Raw genomic sequence first — 17176 nt, 5'->3', positions numbered from 1 at the left:
TCAAAACTATGTTGAGGTAATACTGGAGCATGTTGATGAAGATGTGGAGCATATACAGAAACTGAAGAGAATTTTTGAAATGATAAAAGGGCAACAAATAAGTGTTGAAAAATATTTAACCTATGCCACTGAAGATAAGGCTATATGTTTGAAATGCAATATCAGAGTCCCGTGTTCTGGAGATAATATTGAAGCTCATATCAAAGGAAAAAAACATAGCAGTAATTAGAACAAGAGGTTTTCATTTTAAAAGTGTATCTCTTATAGTGTTGTATCAATATTATCTATTATATAAATATTTTGAAATAAGACTTATCAAAGATGAATTTGTCGACTTTATTATTATATTTAGTTATTAAGCTATATAACCAAATTGTGATATTAATGGCATTATTTGACTAGATATTAGATAATTTATATCGAACACTTTATTATTAAAAATATAATTAACATTTTTGGAATTATTTTTATCCCGTTACCTTGCTTAATATTTGCAACTTTAAACACTGAGTGGCCAGTCACTCATGCGTGTATGAGCAATGTAGTTTTCCAATTTTACAGATAATGAAGACAGTTTAATTACACAGCCCTGAGAAAATAAAGTTAATTTTTCCCTTGTTTAGATATGTTGTTTTTAAATATACTATATTATTTTACATAGCATATTAGATATGTGTTTATTAAAGACATCCGTAGGTAACCAATTAATTAAAATATATTTTATGAAAAAAATAAAATACAAACTTTAAAGTTTATTCCAAAACCAACAATATTTGTTTCATTCAACATAAACTAGGAAGACAAATAATATTTTTTCTACTTTCTTCATAAATTCTATTCTATCAGAACTATACAACAGAAACAACCTTGCAGATACACTTCAGTTCATCTCTCTTCAAAATATAACAAAAGTCTGCCATCATGTTTTATGTTCCACTTTCCTTTGAATCTATTCTCATAATATTAATGCCTTTGGGGAATTGTTTCTCTGTTCTCCACGATTCTCAGAACAAAAATCATTATAGGAATGCAATTTTCTCTTCATGTAACAATCCAATTTATTGAAAATTTGCTGTGTATAATATCTACTATTGAATATTTTTTTTATTATCAGGCCTTGTTTCTGTTAATGATATTTATCAAGAAAGTAAAATACCGATTTTTAAACTTTAGTTTAAAAATCGGTTTTAGAATCGTCTGAGTTTATAATAGATAGTTGATACCTATGTAATTATGGTGTAGGTATCTCTGTTTCCTAAAAAGTAAACCTACCTCAACCTGTACAGTGTACAATATCTGGGCGGAGTAGGGCAATGACCTTTGCAAACTAAAATAGGGAGTTCCCATAGAGAAGCTCCCTTGTTCGAACAGATAAGGAAGTTTTATTCATATTATAAGAATCTCTGTTAATAAATTACGACGTCGCAATATATAGAAAATAAAATAGAATTGTACATGAATTAAACATAATTAGCAATATACTATGTTCCAATATTTTTAAATACATTATAATCACTAATAGTACACATATCGGATCTCATTCACTCATTCATTCAAAAGCCGCAAAAAATATCCGCAACTGCAAATGTCAAACGAAAATCGAAATTGATTACTGAATATTTTGCCCAAATCTGTAAAATCTTTTGTAATTGGAAAAATCGCTAGTTAAACAAACAATTCAAGGAGAAACCGGCCATTAGCAACTAAAATATGAAGACAACACGGACGTACGGCATAGTAGCGTGCTCGAAGACACGAGTGCGCTGCGTCTTTTGTGGAGTCCACATACCAAAAGCAAATAGATGCATCGAACAACATACAAACGGAGCGAAACACAAAGAAAACATACAATTGATGTCTGAAAATGGTATATCGTTTGAAGACGACGTGCTATTTTGCAGACCTTGTAATAAAACCATTACCGGCGAGGATAACTCGGTGTTGAAGCACATTGATGGCGATGATCATGGCAACTTTATGGCAGCGCTGGACGACCTGACAGACGGTGAGTTCATCACGTTAGATCAGTACCTGGCTTGTGAGAGCGATTGTGTGTACTGTGAGGTGTGTGTGTCCGACATCCTCTGCTCACTGGAGACCATCCAGGAACACGTAAACGGGATGCTGCATCGAGCGAAAATCGTCGAAAGGCTGAAACCACTAAACGGCATATTCCCCGTGGCCAACAATGATGAGCTGTGGTGCAAGGTGTGCGATGAATACATTGAGAATACCGTTCAAGGCGTTTTAGACCATATTGATGATGATGATGACCATATGGACTGGTTCACTAAGATTGAAGACCTTATTGAGAACCACGAGGTCACGATAGAAAGCTATCTGATGAATGAGCATGAGCTGAATGCATACTGTAACAAATGTGAGGTACACATCCTTTGTGCGGAACTGCCAATCCAAAGCCATGTGCACAGCGATTCACATTTAAATAGGTTTGGATTATAGGGAAGGTTTTTGACTCTGTCACTGAGAACAAGTGGCTAGTCAAGATTCTCAATGTTGCCAATAATTGTCCATATCCTATGTATAATTAGTTCATCCCTCTTATATTTATGCTATGCATAATATGTACATCAGCTGCTGTTTAATAAACCTTAACATTAATTTTGCTATAGCGAAATCTCGTTACATTTTTATTAATTTCAGAACAGCATTTTTATAATTGTTCGGATGTTATTATAATCTAAAACCATTTTGGATATGGACATTATGATTTTTGATATGTATTTAAGTCCTTCTAGTTAGACTGGCCTGTAATTTGTAAATGATTTTATTTTTTATATCCATCTATATTTGTCTCGTAAGTCAATATTTTATCTCATATTAATATCTCTATCTATGTGGTCTCTAAGGCAGATGTTATTGAAAATAGCATTAAATATTTGTAATTTTAAGTACTAAGAATTACAGAAAGCGTAATATCCTGTGTTTTATGTAAGCTAAATGTTAATTTAATCTGAAATTCCTAATGTTTTGTATTGTTGGAATATTATGATTTTATTTTGCAGTTTCAGTAAACATGCAAGGCACAACACAAATCAACATTTTGTTTTTTATTTCATGGTAATATCAATTGCTTTACAAAGCTTAGTTCCTTAAATAATGTAAAGTTAATCTTTGGTGTTGAATTAACAGAAAAAAAATAAAAGCACATTAGCATTTATATTTTGGCTAAATATAAAATGTTTGTTGATTTTGTTACATGTATAATGTCCCAACATTCCCTGTGAAATTAGTTATAACCACATTTTGTGTTCATTTATTATTTTTATAGGTATTTTGAAATCCATTGCTTCACTTGGAATGTTTTAAAAATGGCAGTTGGTGTCAATTTCTAATTTTGCAGTAATATGCATTAATTTATCTTCAAGAGCTTGAATAATCATGCCATTTAGTAATGCAATTATGTAGTTTCAGTCATTATTAAATTAATGTAACCATAAGTCATATTTTAAAATTTAGTTACTAAATATGTTGAAACATGAATTCAATTCATTGGCATATGTGCAGAAAATAGTCAGAGTAAGCTAATTTAGGATATCTGATATAAATAGCACATATTTAATAAAAATACATATAATTTTAATAATTAGTTGATTATTCAAACCATTTTAAAGTCATTATTTATATTAGAATAATAATTGTTTTTATAAATATAATGATTTGTGTCCATATCTTACTTGTTTCATATATAAACAAAATGATTTCAATCTTATGTATTGACATGACAATTTTATAAAAAAATTAAATAAGGGTATATAATAATCTGCTGTAAACATACATATAATATACCATTTAATCAAATGTTATCCGTAGGAAACACATATGTTAACCAATTCAAATAATTCTTGATGGTAACTAGCAAACATGTACCGTAGTGTAGAGCCATTTAGCTCCAAAATAGTAATTGTTATATGAATAGTGCTTTTAAAAACCATATTATTGATGTGTATACTGATGTTTCGCCGTTTTAACAGTTTTAAAATAGATAAGATATAAATTATAAAGCTGCAGGTTCAAAAATAAAAAACATATTAACAGCCATTATTTATTCTCTAGCAAGTTAATTTATAAGTACGAAAAATAGTTATAATAAAAAGATATTCTCATTTATAGTTCAATCGGAAGGAATTAGACGAAACACTGAAAGGAATTATATAATCATAAATAAAAATAGCAGTAATTAAAAATATATTCACAAATTCAATTGATGTATCTCTGTACGTAAGGTTTTAGTGAGTAGTCAATGACCCAATTCCTTTTGGTAAATTGTAGCGACTGATTTTTGTATCTCAATAGTTTTTATACCTGTTTTAGTCATGTTTAGATAATGATTTCTCAGAATTGGGTCACATTCAGTTTGTGATATTGTTAAAGATTTTCTTAAATGATTTTATTTCTCAAATAAAGACTTAAAAACTGTATTGGTTTTTGGATTTGTGTGGATATGAAACAGCAGCGGTCATTGCAATCATTTAAAAGCGAAGGTTTATAATAAATAAAGTGTAATGAAATAAGCAAATGAATACAAAACAAACATGGTGAGTTTCAAAGTGTTGGCACGGAATGCTGTCAAATCTTTGCTAGTTATCTTCACTATAAAAAATACCTAATTTAGAAGTGGAATTTCCAATGGCAATATTCTATACCTCAAAATAAAATCATTAAGATCTAAATCAGGAGCTATATTCGTCTAAAAAATTTAACACATTCTAAAACTCAAAACATCTAAGTTCAATTGTCGAACGGATAGTCGTCTTCTACTTCTTCTTGTATTACTGTTAGTGGAGAATCAGAATGTGTGAAACCAGTTCCTGGTAATATATTTGCAGATGGAACTGACTGTAACTCTTCTCCTAGCCTAAAATGGATTCTTTCCTCGTCTAATCTTATCACGCGAATAAGGTCTTCGGCATAGCAGTCCATGCGTGTTATGCTGTCAGTCAAGTTATGCTGTAAAGACCTATAAACAGTAGATAGAGGTATTTTTGTGAAGAGCTCGATGCATTTCGATTGGTGAAATATCTACCGTATTTAGAGCTCAGGGGACATCAAACCTTTTTATTTCATAACAGGAAAGCGCAAGATTCCTTATGGGCTGCGTTGGTATGTTTTACCATCACTGGTTACCTGTATATGATCTAATACGTAAGTATGACCTAATCCTGCAGTCTGTCTAAAAATAGTTTATACCTACGTAGTCCTATCTATATTCATCCTCAAATGTTTGCTAAAACTTCTTAATCGAGCAAGCTCTTCTCTCAATTGCCTGTTTACTTCGTCTTTCGTCAGTTCCCCTGGCGGCCTCAAACTACGGTCTGCCAAACGAGCTTCTACCACGCGCTCTTGATCCATGTTCCCCAATAGATTTTGTTCTGTGTTGATCAATTCTTCTTCTAAGGTATTGTGATCTCTAATAGCCTAATAATTGACAAATTGTTCATATTAAACATTAGGTGAAGGAGATATTTCTATCAGGTTAACATTAGCGTGCGTAATAACATATTGTGTGTTATTTTAGACTTTTCACAAATACGCACGCAGATACTTGGCTTTGGGCGAACCCTAAGGTAAACGATTGTCATACCAAGATAAATTATATAGAGCCTATGAGTATTAGTAATTGAAGACCACAATCAAATCTACTAGTACGAGATCTGTAGAAGAAAATTTTAATCATGTCTTTACCGGATGAAAAGTATGTTTTATGAAGCTTTCAAATAAATAAATTGCTATTTCCAAGACTTATCAGCACTTTATCTCCAAGTTTTTTGATTACCTCCTCTCTCTGCCAGTTCAAATCTTGCAATTTTATTTTGTTTGCATGCAGTCGTCTCCTCAACGCGGAATCGACCCTTGCCGCGTAACCCTGGGCGGCTATAGACAAATAGACTCTTGCACCACGAACCTGGAGTCATTATAATAATATATTCAATTAGTTCAACGAAATATTTTTCAATATAATTATATTGTGACATTATGTGAGTGACAATGACTTTGCTATTACTATTGCAGGATGCTTTGTGGGAGTTAGTTTTTATATTCTGCCGCGGGTGTGGTGCGATATCGCATGAATTTAAAATAGCAAACGTGACTCTTGGCCCCGTGCCTACTGCCTATACGCGCCTATATTGCACTTGAGGCACCATCTCCTGCTCTCTAAACAAATTAGGTAAATGACCACCACGAATGATTCCGTGGGTAGATTACTGCCTAACGCCCGCAATTGTCTAATCTTCATAACAGAATGCGCATCTAGTAAATTCGGTTCACTACTTACAGTTTTAACTGACCTGTTGTCTAGTTATTATGGCATTTGTTAAAACTCTTAGTCCAGATCTTTTTAAACCTTCGCATCGATTGTTCCAACGCATGAGAGTGGATGCCCTAAAAGATGTAATTTTCCACGATGTTACCATTGCTATGATGTTCGCATTACTTACAAAGTTTGTGGGCACTCCAGTATCCCATTTACAGGTTTTGCCGCGCAGGGAGGCCTGCACACTAATAAAAAATGTACGTGTGTATGACATTATACCTACTTTCTTTTCATTTTCTTTCCATTTTCTGCTCTCTTAGGAGTACAGCTATTGCTACCACACGCTTCATCTATAGATAGTGTTTGTTGTTTATTTAACACATCTGCCTCTATTCTTTTCTTAGTTTTTTTCAGTGCTTCGATCCGTTTCTCTATATCTGGTATCATATTTTCAAACTTCTTTTTTTGTTCGCGTAGGAAGTTGTATTCCTAATGATTAGAAAAATGTACGACAAATATTGAAATGCTTAAAAGTGCGCTAGTACCTACTAGCGACGAGAATGTAACTTTTCAATTGCAGTCAACATTTGTTTTCTAAATTTGAAAAATAGAAAATTAACTTGAATTGGCATCTTACTTTTGTGTTTAAGGTGAGTTAAATTCTGCAACACAATTAGCCCCGTTGGCTACTTCGTCCTTATTCATTGCTTTTCCTTTATGGTCGGTAGATTGTTCGTGTTTCTTGTAAATGTTTTGCGCGAATTAAGTATGTCCTTCATTAGAATATTATGATCAGGTGATTTACTCACTCACTAATATTTACAATACTAGGATACCTGTAAAATAGCTTCTTCAACACAGTCAGACAATGGAGAAAGTGCTCCGGGCTTGCTCGCTTCCTGGGAGTGCCCTTGTATTTCATCGTGGATTCTCTTGATGACCACTCGCAACGCATTATGTTCATGATTCAGAGCACCGACCGCTTCATCTAAACGTTTAGACAGATCCAAGAGAACCCATCGCCACGACGCTATGTCTGACATTCTGTCGTCAAATTATTGTTATTTAACCTCGTAAAGCCAAGGACTTTGAAACTGACTACAGATTTCGATTCCCACATTGGTATAATGTTGAGAATTAATCGGGGTATTATGGAGTTCAAGTTTGAAATTAATTTCTGATAATAACAGGCGGTCTATAATAGAAAATTTTAGTTCTGCGTTTGAATGATTAGAGGTTAGTACCTATGCATTACACTACCTCCTATCTACCTTCGTTCGTGTTAATTGCTAGTACGTATATCCGTTGTTAATCGCGAGGTATTCGATTCCTTCCAAGCTGTTGTATCGCTGTCATATTTTTTTAACATTTTGTAACTGGATTCCATTAAAACATCTTATTTCAGTCTTTATGACTTAAAATCTGGTGTCTTATAAGTTATGTTGATCAGTGGAATGAACAACGCGATGTCATCCAGTAATTTTAAAGTCCTGACTGACGTTGCAATTTTAATGGGCAGGTCTTACATATACCACCAAATAAAAACTTCAATTATTGTAAAAATTAAAGTTAATTAGGAGAAATTAAAAACAGGCACATTACCTTTCTTGCAAGCTCTTTTTGAATAAATATTCGTTGCTTTCCTGAGTAAAACTGTTCAGCATGATCAATTCTTGGGTGTAGTTCATTTGTTCGACTACCTTAGCGTTCAGTTTATCGTTAAGTGCCTTTAAACTTTCCACGTCATGCGGGCAACTGATGAAATGCTTTTGAGAACACATCTTGCATAAAATATTTCTAAAACCTAAAATTATTGTTTTCGTGTTGTGAAAGTAAAAAGTGATGTCTAAATTGACAATTAGTCTAAGGAGGTAATAAAAAAAGGCTTTGTGTAATAGATTTCACCAAACATCTAACATCGAGGATCTATTTATTATACCTAAATTACAAAACAAAATATGTATGTGATAGATATGATCAATGTTGACGGCGAATTTCTTTTAATATAATGTAAAAAGGTCGTAAGAACACGAAGTACACCAACTCCGCGACGCTTATGATGCTAAAACCAAGGAACAGGCTTAAAAGACCCCCGATTGCTCCTGTAAAATGAAAAGAATACCACTTCACAAGTGTACGCAGTCGATAAACATCTTTGACATATATCTGCACTAGTGGCGCCTTAACCTTTCCTTTCCTATCCTACTTATCCATTATATAATTGTGCAAAGATAGTCTTCCGATCAAGCATTGGGGTATTATAAATTCGTAAGGAACGTATTTGGTTGTAGTTAATCCAAAACTCTTATTAAGGAAAATTGTATAATAAGTCTAAGACCGCCACTGGAAGTTTACAAGATACAGTCTGTTCAGAAAAAGAACTGTCGTGGTCGAAAAGTGAACTAGCTTTCGATTTTTATAAAGCAACACTTCCCCGCCATTTGATAAATGTTAAACTCATTGTCATGTCGTATTGCTTTGTTATGAATGATCTTGCGTGTTGTTTTAGGGTTTTTTTGTATAGAAACATACTAGAATTAAACAAAAGAGGTAATAAAGCACAGCAGCTACCTCAAATCCCACGATGGTTCTCGTTCTAAACAGACTATAGTGATATTGTTTTGCTATAGATTAGTAATTTAATTGTATTATAAATACCTGCAAAGTAATAATCATCATATTGCGCGTGACGGTGTTGGCCTAGGAACAAATCTTCGTAAAAGTGGACGTTGACTATTGTCACCTCTCCGCTGCAAAATGCAAACTGACATTAGGAGCATAAAGTTAAGCACCATAATAGAACCTAAACAGTGAATTAATAGCCTTTAATAGGTATAAGTCGTTGATACCCGGGAATGTAGACTGATTTAGTAAATGTTTGTAACTTGCACTCACAACAATGAAGCGAAATAACTTTAAACTGACCAGCAGCCTTAGTCGTATATCTTTCTATTCTATTCGTTTTTAGTATTTTTTATCTATTCGTTCATTTTAATTACTTTTGCTAGTTTGTATCATTCCCATACATTTTTATTGTCTATTAATCTTTACGATTGCATAAAGGCATCTTAGTTTTAGGCTCCAGATGGTACTAGAAGTAAAGTGTGTAAATACGCCTGTTACGCACTGTCTGTGATTGTTATTTTCAAATCAACTTAAGCTGCAAATTAAGAATATGTATCATGGATATTCTAAATTATCAAGGTGTCAATCTTAACTATTATCTGGCGCTCTCACAAAATATGGAGCTCATATATAAACAGATGCGATCTTGTTCCAACTTACTGTCTAGGATTTCCCCAACTCGGCGACCCGTCACCGTGCTCCCTGATCAGGTCGGAGTAGAACACCTGGCTGGAATAGATGATGTCGTTGCAGGATGGGTGACAGGACTTGGTGCCTTCCCCTGCCTTCCCCTGTTCTTCGCTATCTTCGTAGTATGCGTAGATGAGCTGCTCTTCCACTTTGGCTGGTATAAGAGCGTTAAAAAAATAGATTATGGTATGGGGTTCGTTTCCAAAGTAGGGTAATACTGTGTAGACGGTTTTAATTTAGTCAATATACATCAACTTATAATTACCATTAACTTCGTTGATGCATTGAAAATCTCTGTCTGTTGAACAAATCTGGTCCCAAATATTTTTCCCTGTGGAACAATAATTATTATTAAATAATTATGTTTAAATAAGATGATAAAATTCATACCTATAAACAAATGCGGAAGACGGTAATTAGTTTCATTCGATAATAGTAAGTAAGAAATAGGAATCTGGATTTCTGACCCAATGTCATTCACCCTCAGTGCCTTAAACTCCCTTATTGTTTAAAATCGCCCATCACTAATTCTCTGGATATGGCGATGAAGATACATGACCCAGCTTTCTTGACCTTATAATAAAACACTTAGGCGCTACCCCTAGCAAACTAGCACGTAAATCGTATTTTTATATTGTCAAATCGAAAAAAAAATGTTATCTTTACTTTGCTTAGATAAACTTTTTATAATTTGGATATCATTTTAATTATTTCTCTAACTCCGTGCATTTCCTTCTTAACTACACATTAATTTAATTTACTTTGCTATAAAATTGTCAATTTAATAAAGAATATTGTGATAGTTTAAAATTATAATAAAACGACCCATTTTTTTCTATTGTTTGTAAATTTTTGCATATTCCTGCCCGTAACATATGCGCAGTAAATGTATGGAACAAACTCTCAAGACCGTTAGCTCGACGGAGCGCCTTTATAAATCTTACTTGGCCAGTTATATAGCACACAATCGCACATTTCCTTGGCTTCTCTTATCAACAAATCATGTTGGCAATTAGTATCAGTATAGAAGTTGTAGTACTCAAGTCTTCTCTCGCTTTGGAAGAAACATTGTCTCTTGTAAGGGGCGAGAGATCTGAGCGTAGGGTCCGTCTTGTATGTGATAGGAGATACTTCCACAGTGGTCATCCTGTTCATGGGAATCCGCATCACTGTACTAGTGTATAAGTGATCTGTGGGAGCGCTGATCAAGATCTGAAAGAAGTATTAAATAATTAAAAATTATTTCCGTTTATTTTTTTGTGGTAGAGACATTGATATTGTCGTATGGAAGATATTTTTTTCTTACAATCACAGTTTATATATACTATTATCGAGATTTTCCTCTGCTCGAGCTCGGTATACTGAGCGCCAGCCCTAAGACCTTCAGTGAAAGGGTGGCCCAGTTTCCCTTTAAGTGAAAACAGAATCCCTTTGAACTTTACTGATTATTTTTGTTGTGTGTATGGATGCCTGTTTCTGGGTGATATGTATGTTTATGCCTACATCCAATTATGTGCAATATTTGTGTAGAGATTAAAGATGTAGCTCCTACTACTATGGGAATGATAAATAGTGTATTATATTCTACTATAGGTATTATTATATATACAAACCGTAAATCCCAAGCTGTTACCCTCGCAGGAGAACTGATGTTCGCTTGAATTTAAATATAGCTCCAGACTGAGGCCATTCACTTCTCCAGCAACCATGACCCTTAGCGGCTGCATGACCAGGTCGGGCGGGAAGACCTTGGGATAGCCTACATCAAGCCCCCATTGAAGACCAGCGGGCGCGAGATTTGGGCTAAGCCATTGTTGCCATGGCAACGTTTCATTGGTCCTGCGAAAAGAGGGGATCGATGCGAAAGTGTTTGTCAAAGTAAATGCAGGAACGGATGGATGGTTTTAGATCAACCTTTACTTTCTATCTTACTAATATTATAAATGTTTTATGATTCGATGTTTGTTAGAAATAAAGACAGGAACCAATAGACGGATTTAAATGAAATTGGGCACAAGGATAGACCCTGTCCTGGATTACCATATAGGCTACTTCTAGTTCTGATAGATTGCTCCCGTGGAAAATATTTAAATATTTACCACCTTATTTATAGAAGTTATTTATCTAAGGACGGAGCATTGCTGTGATAACAAGTCTGTTTCTCAGCTTTGTTTACCTGACAGTTTGTTGTTTGCTCAGCTTTGTTTATCTGACAGCCAACTAGCCAATCATATTACACTATATTAGCCAATCACAACGGCCCTATGTCTACGCACTGAGAAACAGACTTGTTATCATATCAAAGATAGAGCTTAGATAAATAACGTATATGAATAAGGGGGTTAATCTTTTTGTTAAGTAGATGGCGCTGGCGTCGTACACTTGGCGCTATGGGCTGCAGTGATGTAGGCGTTTTGGAGTGGGAAAGGGTTTTTATGTGTACAATGCCTCAAGTAACACCCAGTATCTAATAAGCTCATAATTTCTCAAATTTAATCTTGCATTTACGAAAATGGAGATATTCAATTATACAATTTCAATCGTCAGGTGATTCCCGAGTGACGTCGATCATTTTAAGTAATAACATAAATTCTACATCATAATTTCATGATAATAAGTCAGTTATACTTGTCTTACTTAAGGTAGATTAATTAAATTACTGAATCAACAAATTGCAACTAATTACGCTATCGCAAGCTTCAAGAGCTAAAGCGCCCTAATGCTAAAAATTAATCAAACAATATCACAGATGGCGGTGCAATAATTGCCATCTAATGACTTTAGATGGCGACACTAGTTTCGGCATCGCATTATCTTAAATGGTTTCGTTTTAAAATTATGGGGTGTTATTTTATTCTTCTTAATGTACAAGTCCGAGACGAGCCGCAGACCGCAGCCGCAGGCCGCAGTGCCACCTGCGACTTGTGCCTTTATTATGAATACGTTGTTTTGGTTACTATATACTTACATTCCATTTAACGGTAGGCTATTGAATGCAAAACACAGTCCGTAGTTAGTAAAGACTGGTTGGAACATTTCGCAGCAGTCTCTTGTGCCCCCCCACAAGTTGTCGTGTTTAGCAGGCCAATTACATGTTTTTACCACGTCCGAACATTGAAGAGAACCCTTAAATGATATATTAATAATTAAATAATGTTAAATTTGAACAAATAGCTTAATAAATTTCTATTAATTCTAGTACAAAAATAGACCATGTTTCGGATTAATATAATTTGTATCCTGAAAAAGCATATACTTAATGAGAAAATACTGAGCAAGCAATAATTTATTAAATGAGTATTTCTCAAAATAAATGTATGTAGCGAATAGTATTACGATTTAGTCTTATCGTGTTTATGGGCGGTCATATCACGTATCATCAGGCGAACGGCAAGGTCGTCTCGTCATTCAAGCAATAAAAAAAAAAAGGATTTCCTGTGATGTGTTTAAAAAAAAATTTGCGTGGACTTCCATTTTGCGTAGGATAAACCACCCCGCAAACGCCTAGAGAGAACGAATGATTGAAATACAGTGAAGTACCTGTAAAATAAATTCTTGCAACTCAATTATCTCGTCTTGTTTGAGTCTGTCTTTTAAGGCTAATCCAGCTCCTTTTAATCTTGGGCACACTAAAGATGCGAAGAATTTCTCGGAACTATAAAAACATATTTTACTGTTTCAAATAACTTTATCGAAATTGTTCATTTGTTCATGTATTATCTAACTTAACTAGCAATTTTAATTAGTCACCGACTCCAAAATTTGTAACCAGTATATAGGCAATGTAATTTTTTTGTGGTTTTTGAAGGCGATATATTTTTTTGTTAAGGAGTTTTAATCCTAGAAAATACACAGTGGATTTATTATTTGAGAAAAGTCTTTCTAACAGACGCAATCGACAGCAACACCTAGAAGTACAAATTTCAATTACATTCTCACCAAGCTTGCATCGATAAAATACGAAACAGGGAATTATTTGACGCGATTCGCAACTAATACTATCGACCTGACATAAATTTTTGCCGAATCTGTTTCACCACAAGAGTCATTATTTACAACAGCAATATATTGTCTTTCTACTATTACATCCCTACTACTTTTACTTTCAAAAATGAGATATATTTATTTCTTATACTTTATTGTACACCAGAGACAAAAATTATATTACAAGCAAAGAGATAAAAGTACTAATGGCGGTCTTATCGCACAAGGCAATCTCTTACAGATAACTATAGGATGGATATAAGAGATATATTAGTATACAAGAAGTTTTATGGCATTTTAATACACTCAATGATACTCACCCATTCAGAGCAGATACATTAACATAGGACTTCTTCACGTGCAAATGAGGGCACACCACGACAGTTGGAAATGGTATTGCCCAAATTGGAGTGGGTAGGGAGTCGATGACGTTGACGAATGGGGTGGAGGTCCATTTGCAGAACAGCTGGATGATGTTGACGGCGCAGATGGCGACGCTGATCAGCATGATGATGATCCATGTTGCCTTCTCCTTGTTGCTGAATGTTGGCTCAAAAATGTACCTTGGTACAATTTTGGAAAAGAGAGTATGATCAGTTATTGCTTTAGTAGTCAAGGCTTAATTATTTAGTAAAACAAAATATTTTTACTTATACTTACATAACTAAATTTAACACTATCAAATAAGAAAATATTATATCATTTGAGAACTAATTTACAGACCGTCTCTCAGTAGTTTCTTACATTTAAACAATGTCATACAAATAAATACATAATATGTATGTATACAGTGACACACACACACACAAACGCTCCTCTAAAAATTCCATCTCATTTTTGACTGCCTCTTATTTAATCGTGTAAACAAAATGTAAATCCGTAAGATATATCTATCAGATTGTATCACTCAGGCTGTGGATTTAAAAAAATAAATAGATAAAGATACTCACTTAACACCATGCAAAGATCCCCCATAAAAGAACTGTCGCACTCCCTTTATCACCTCCGAACACCACGTCTCAAACAGTGACTTATTGACTCCATTATCGTTCTCTATTTCTCTATTAAAAATCTTTTTCTTAACCCGTAACACATCAGGGCTAATATATTTAAAATCTTTTAGATAAAAATCTCCTAAATAAATGTTGTTTGGAATGCTCTCTTCTATCGATATTTTCGTTGGTACCGTCATATCTCTGATTTTATTACGTTTTAATTTGACCATTGTGCACAGCGTGGTCTATAGAGGTGCATGGGTTGTGCAAGAATAGTACGGTTATGCAAGTTCTGTTAATTAAAGTAATTCGACTAATAAAATAAGAAGTTCGCGTGTCTTTTTGTATGAATTCAGTTCGTAAAAATCCACTATGAAGTATCTATGTATTTATTGAGATTAAACTTATTTATTTTGGTTAACGAAAATTAGGTAGAAGTGGCAGAATCATCTTAAATCCAGTAAGAGTAGTATGTTTGTTGCTTCTACAAGATATATTGTTGTAAATACTTTAACTGTGGGGGTAACTATAAATAAAGCAAAATTAAAATTCGTATTGCTTGCCATCGAATTATAAGGTGTTGCTCAAACCTAAAATCGCACAAAAATACACTAATCAATGTTGGTATCCATAGCACCGCTCGTGCAATACCAGCGCCATCTAGTTATAAAACATGAACAAGATTTAAATATTTATCAAGGGAGCAAATTGACACGATAAAAAGTAGTTTAAATATTATTCTAGGATATGGTTTACCCGTGTGCCAAATTTAATCCGAATCCGTTCAGCGGTTGTTGCGTTCAGCTCTAACAAACATTTGAACACAAATATTCGTATTTACATATAATAGTAAGACTAGATGTAAAAGTAAACCCTGGAAAATATGCTAGTTTGTAGAACGTTACCATTAACTTTGTGGTACTATTAACGTCCTAGATGCACTTAACAATATTGCTGGTGTTTAACCCACTCAAATCGATGATTATTTGATGTCCCATCGACAGTTGATGCAATCTAATTAATTTAATTCGCAAAGTTATTTTTTAATCTATATTAAATGAACTTGGAATTAGTGTTTAGATTTTGATGTAGGTTTTATAACTTATTTATTTGGGAAACATATAATATTTTTGTTCCGATATCCAATTTTTTTTCACACGACATATATTAATGAAGTTTCCTTCACGGTTATACCAGTAAAGATACATCACGCATTTATCCCCGAAGGGGTATACAGAGGCGCAACCAGGCACCCACTTTTCGTCAAGTATGTTCCGTCCCATGATGCGAAAGGGGGCGAGCCTATTGCCATATCGGACACAAATTCCAGACTCCGGGCTGATACTGAGCAGAAAATCCCAAATATGACTGTTCCCGACCTGGTATTGGAACCCAGGACCTCAGAGCGCTGCCGTACCGCGCATGCAGTATAACTACGCCACCGAAGCAGTCCAAATAAATAAAAGTTTTACCATAAAAGGCTTAAAAATTATACCAGCAGTTAAATTAAGAAAATTTAACGTACTGTTCGAACAGTGGGTAGATTGTTTACATATCTGAAACTTACTGTTAAATGCATTGTAAACTGGACTTTTAAATTCTTATTATATCTTTTTCATGTATATTTTTTTAAAGAGGAAAAGTTTGTGAGTTTGTATGTTTGTTTGTAGTGGCTAATATCTGGAACTGCGAAACCGAATTTGAAAATTATTCCAGTGATATGAAAGTACTATACACAGGTGTAAGTACTGTACCTATAACACTTAGTAATGTTATAGGTTTTCACAAAATGCAGTTTTCATCGATGTATTGCTGGAAATCTAATTTAAAATATAAGCTCCATTATCCCAGAAAAACTTTTTCACGTGGGCGGAGCCGGGGCCAATTTTTTATAAAGATACATACACTTTGCCCCGGCCAGGAAAAAAATATCACATACAAGAATATTTTTAAGAATCCATTACAAGTTTTCTGTCTCCAAAATATTCCTCAAATTATAAACATAGCAATCGTCACTATAGTTTTCAACACAACATACCCATAGTAATAAGTTGCCTGCGGCGGTAAGTGGAAAGTTATTTCCAATGAAAGTTTCTGCATAAATCGAAGGGCAAATATGAATTTTGAATACTGCCGTTCGTGGCGGAGTGATAGATTTACTTTACGGAAAGGAGTGATGCTTATATGAATCAAACTTTTACATCTATGAAGAGAATTGCGACTGTCTGACAACAGTGCAAACACTTTCCTGTTTCTAGTCGATTTGTACAGTCGGCCACAAAAATAGATGAATAAAAAAAATGCCTTTAAATTTTGTTTTCTTAGTCACAACCGTTCTTTCTCAACTAAAATAAACTGTAAATACATAAGAAAAATACACAGATAAAGCAAATAGTTTATACGAGTTCATAAATATTTTTGCAAAGACAACACAGAGGCGTTATACTATACGGTGGCATCAAGGCAAAATGCCACGGGCTTCCGAATCGAGGGGCTCCTCCAACCCGGCAGGAGAGTACCGACTCGCACCGGAGCCCTAGTGCACAATCTCAACGTTCAGATTATAGTTTTTTCCAATAAAACATAGACCTAAGAAAAAAGATCT

The 17176-nt window shown here is 34.2% G+C and overlaps 3 protein-coding genes across 4 annotated transcripts; 1 reads left to right on the top strand and 2 right to left on the bottom strand.

The window, feature by feature from the left end:
* The first annotated feature begins 1549 nt into the window (after positions 1 to 1549).
* Positions 1550 to 4440, top strand: LOC115455660. Its single transcript, XM_030184355.2, has one exon. The coding sequence runs from the start codon at positions 1711 to 1713 to the stop codon at positions 2461 to 2463; it is 753 nt and encodes a 250-aa protein (XP_030040215.1). The 5' UTR covers positions 1550 to 1710; the 3' UTR covers positions 2464 to 4440.
* Positions 4057 to 8153, bottom strand: LOC115455350 (tektin). 2 transcript variants are annotated; one of them, XM_030184168.2, is made up of 7 exons: positions 7880 to 8153; positions 7114 to 7321; positions 6561 to 6766; positions 6312 to 6405; positions 5798 to 5926; positions 5216 to 5439; positions 4057 to 4981 (listed from the first exon to the last, which is right to left on the bottom strand). In XM_030184168.2, the coding sequence occupies exons 1-7, from the start codon at positions 8056 to 8058 to the stop codon at positions 4753 to 4755; spliced, it is 1269 nt and encodes a 422-aa protein (XP_030040028.1). In that variant the 5' UTR covers positions 8059 to 8153; the 3' UTR covers positions 4057 to 4752. The 2 variants fall into 2 exon arrangements, with proteins under 2 accessions (XP_030040028.1, XP_030040097.1); XM_030184237.1 differs by having other exon boundaries at positions 4892 to 4981; positions 5212 to 5439.
* Positions 8154 to 8230: 77 nt separating this feature from the next.
* LOC115454347 (pickpocket protein 28-like) lies at positions 8231 to 14121 on the bottom strand. The gene is made up of 9 exons (XM_030183390.1): positions 13897 to 14121; positions 13133 to 13247; positions 12561 to 12718; positions 11206 to 11431; positions 10537 to 10804; positions 9858 to 9923; positions 9563 to 9746; positions 8936 to 9027; positions 8231 to 8379 (listed from the first exon to the last, which is right to left on the bottom strand). The coding sequence occupies exons 1-9, from the start codon at positions 14082 to 14084 to the stop codon at positions 8255 to 8257; spliced, it is 1422 nt and encodes a 473-aa protein (XP_030039250.1). The 5' UTR covers positions 14085 to 14121; the 3' UTR covers positions 8231 to 8254.
* Between the last annotated feature and the right edge of the window lie 3055 nt (positions 14122 to 17176).

This window comes from Manduca sexta, chromosome 7, assembly GCF_014839805.1.
Source record: "Manduca sexta isolate Smith_Timp_Sample1 chromosome 7, JHU_Msex_v1.0, whole genome shotgun sequence".
Taxonomy (NCBI): domain Eukaryota; kingdom Metazoa; phylum Arthropoda; class Insecta; order Lepidoptera; family Sphingidae; genus Manduca; species Manduca sexta.
The sequence above is the reverse complement of the archived record's forward strand: the minus strand, read 5'-3'. Positions and strand labels throughout refer to the sequence as shown.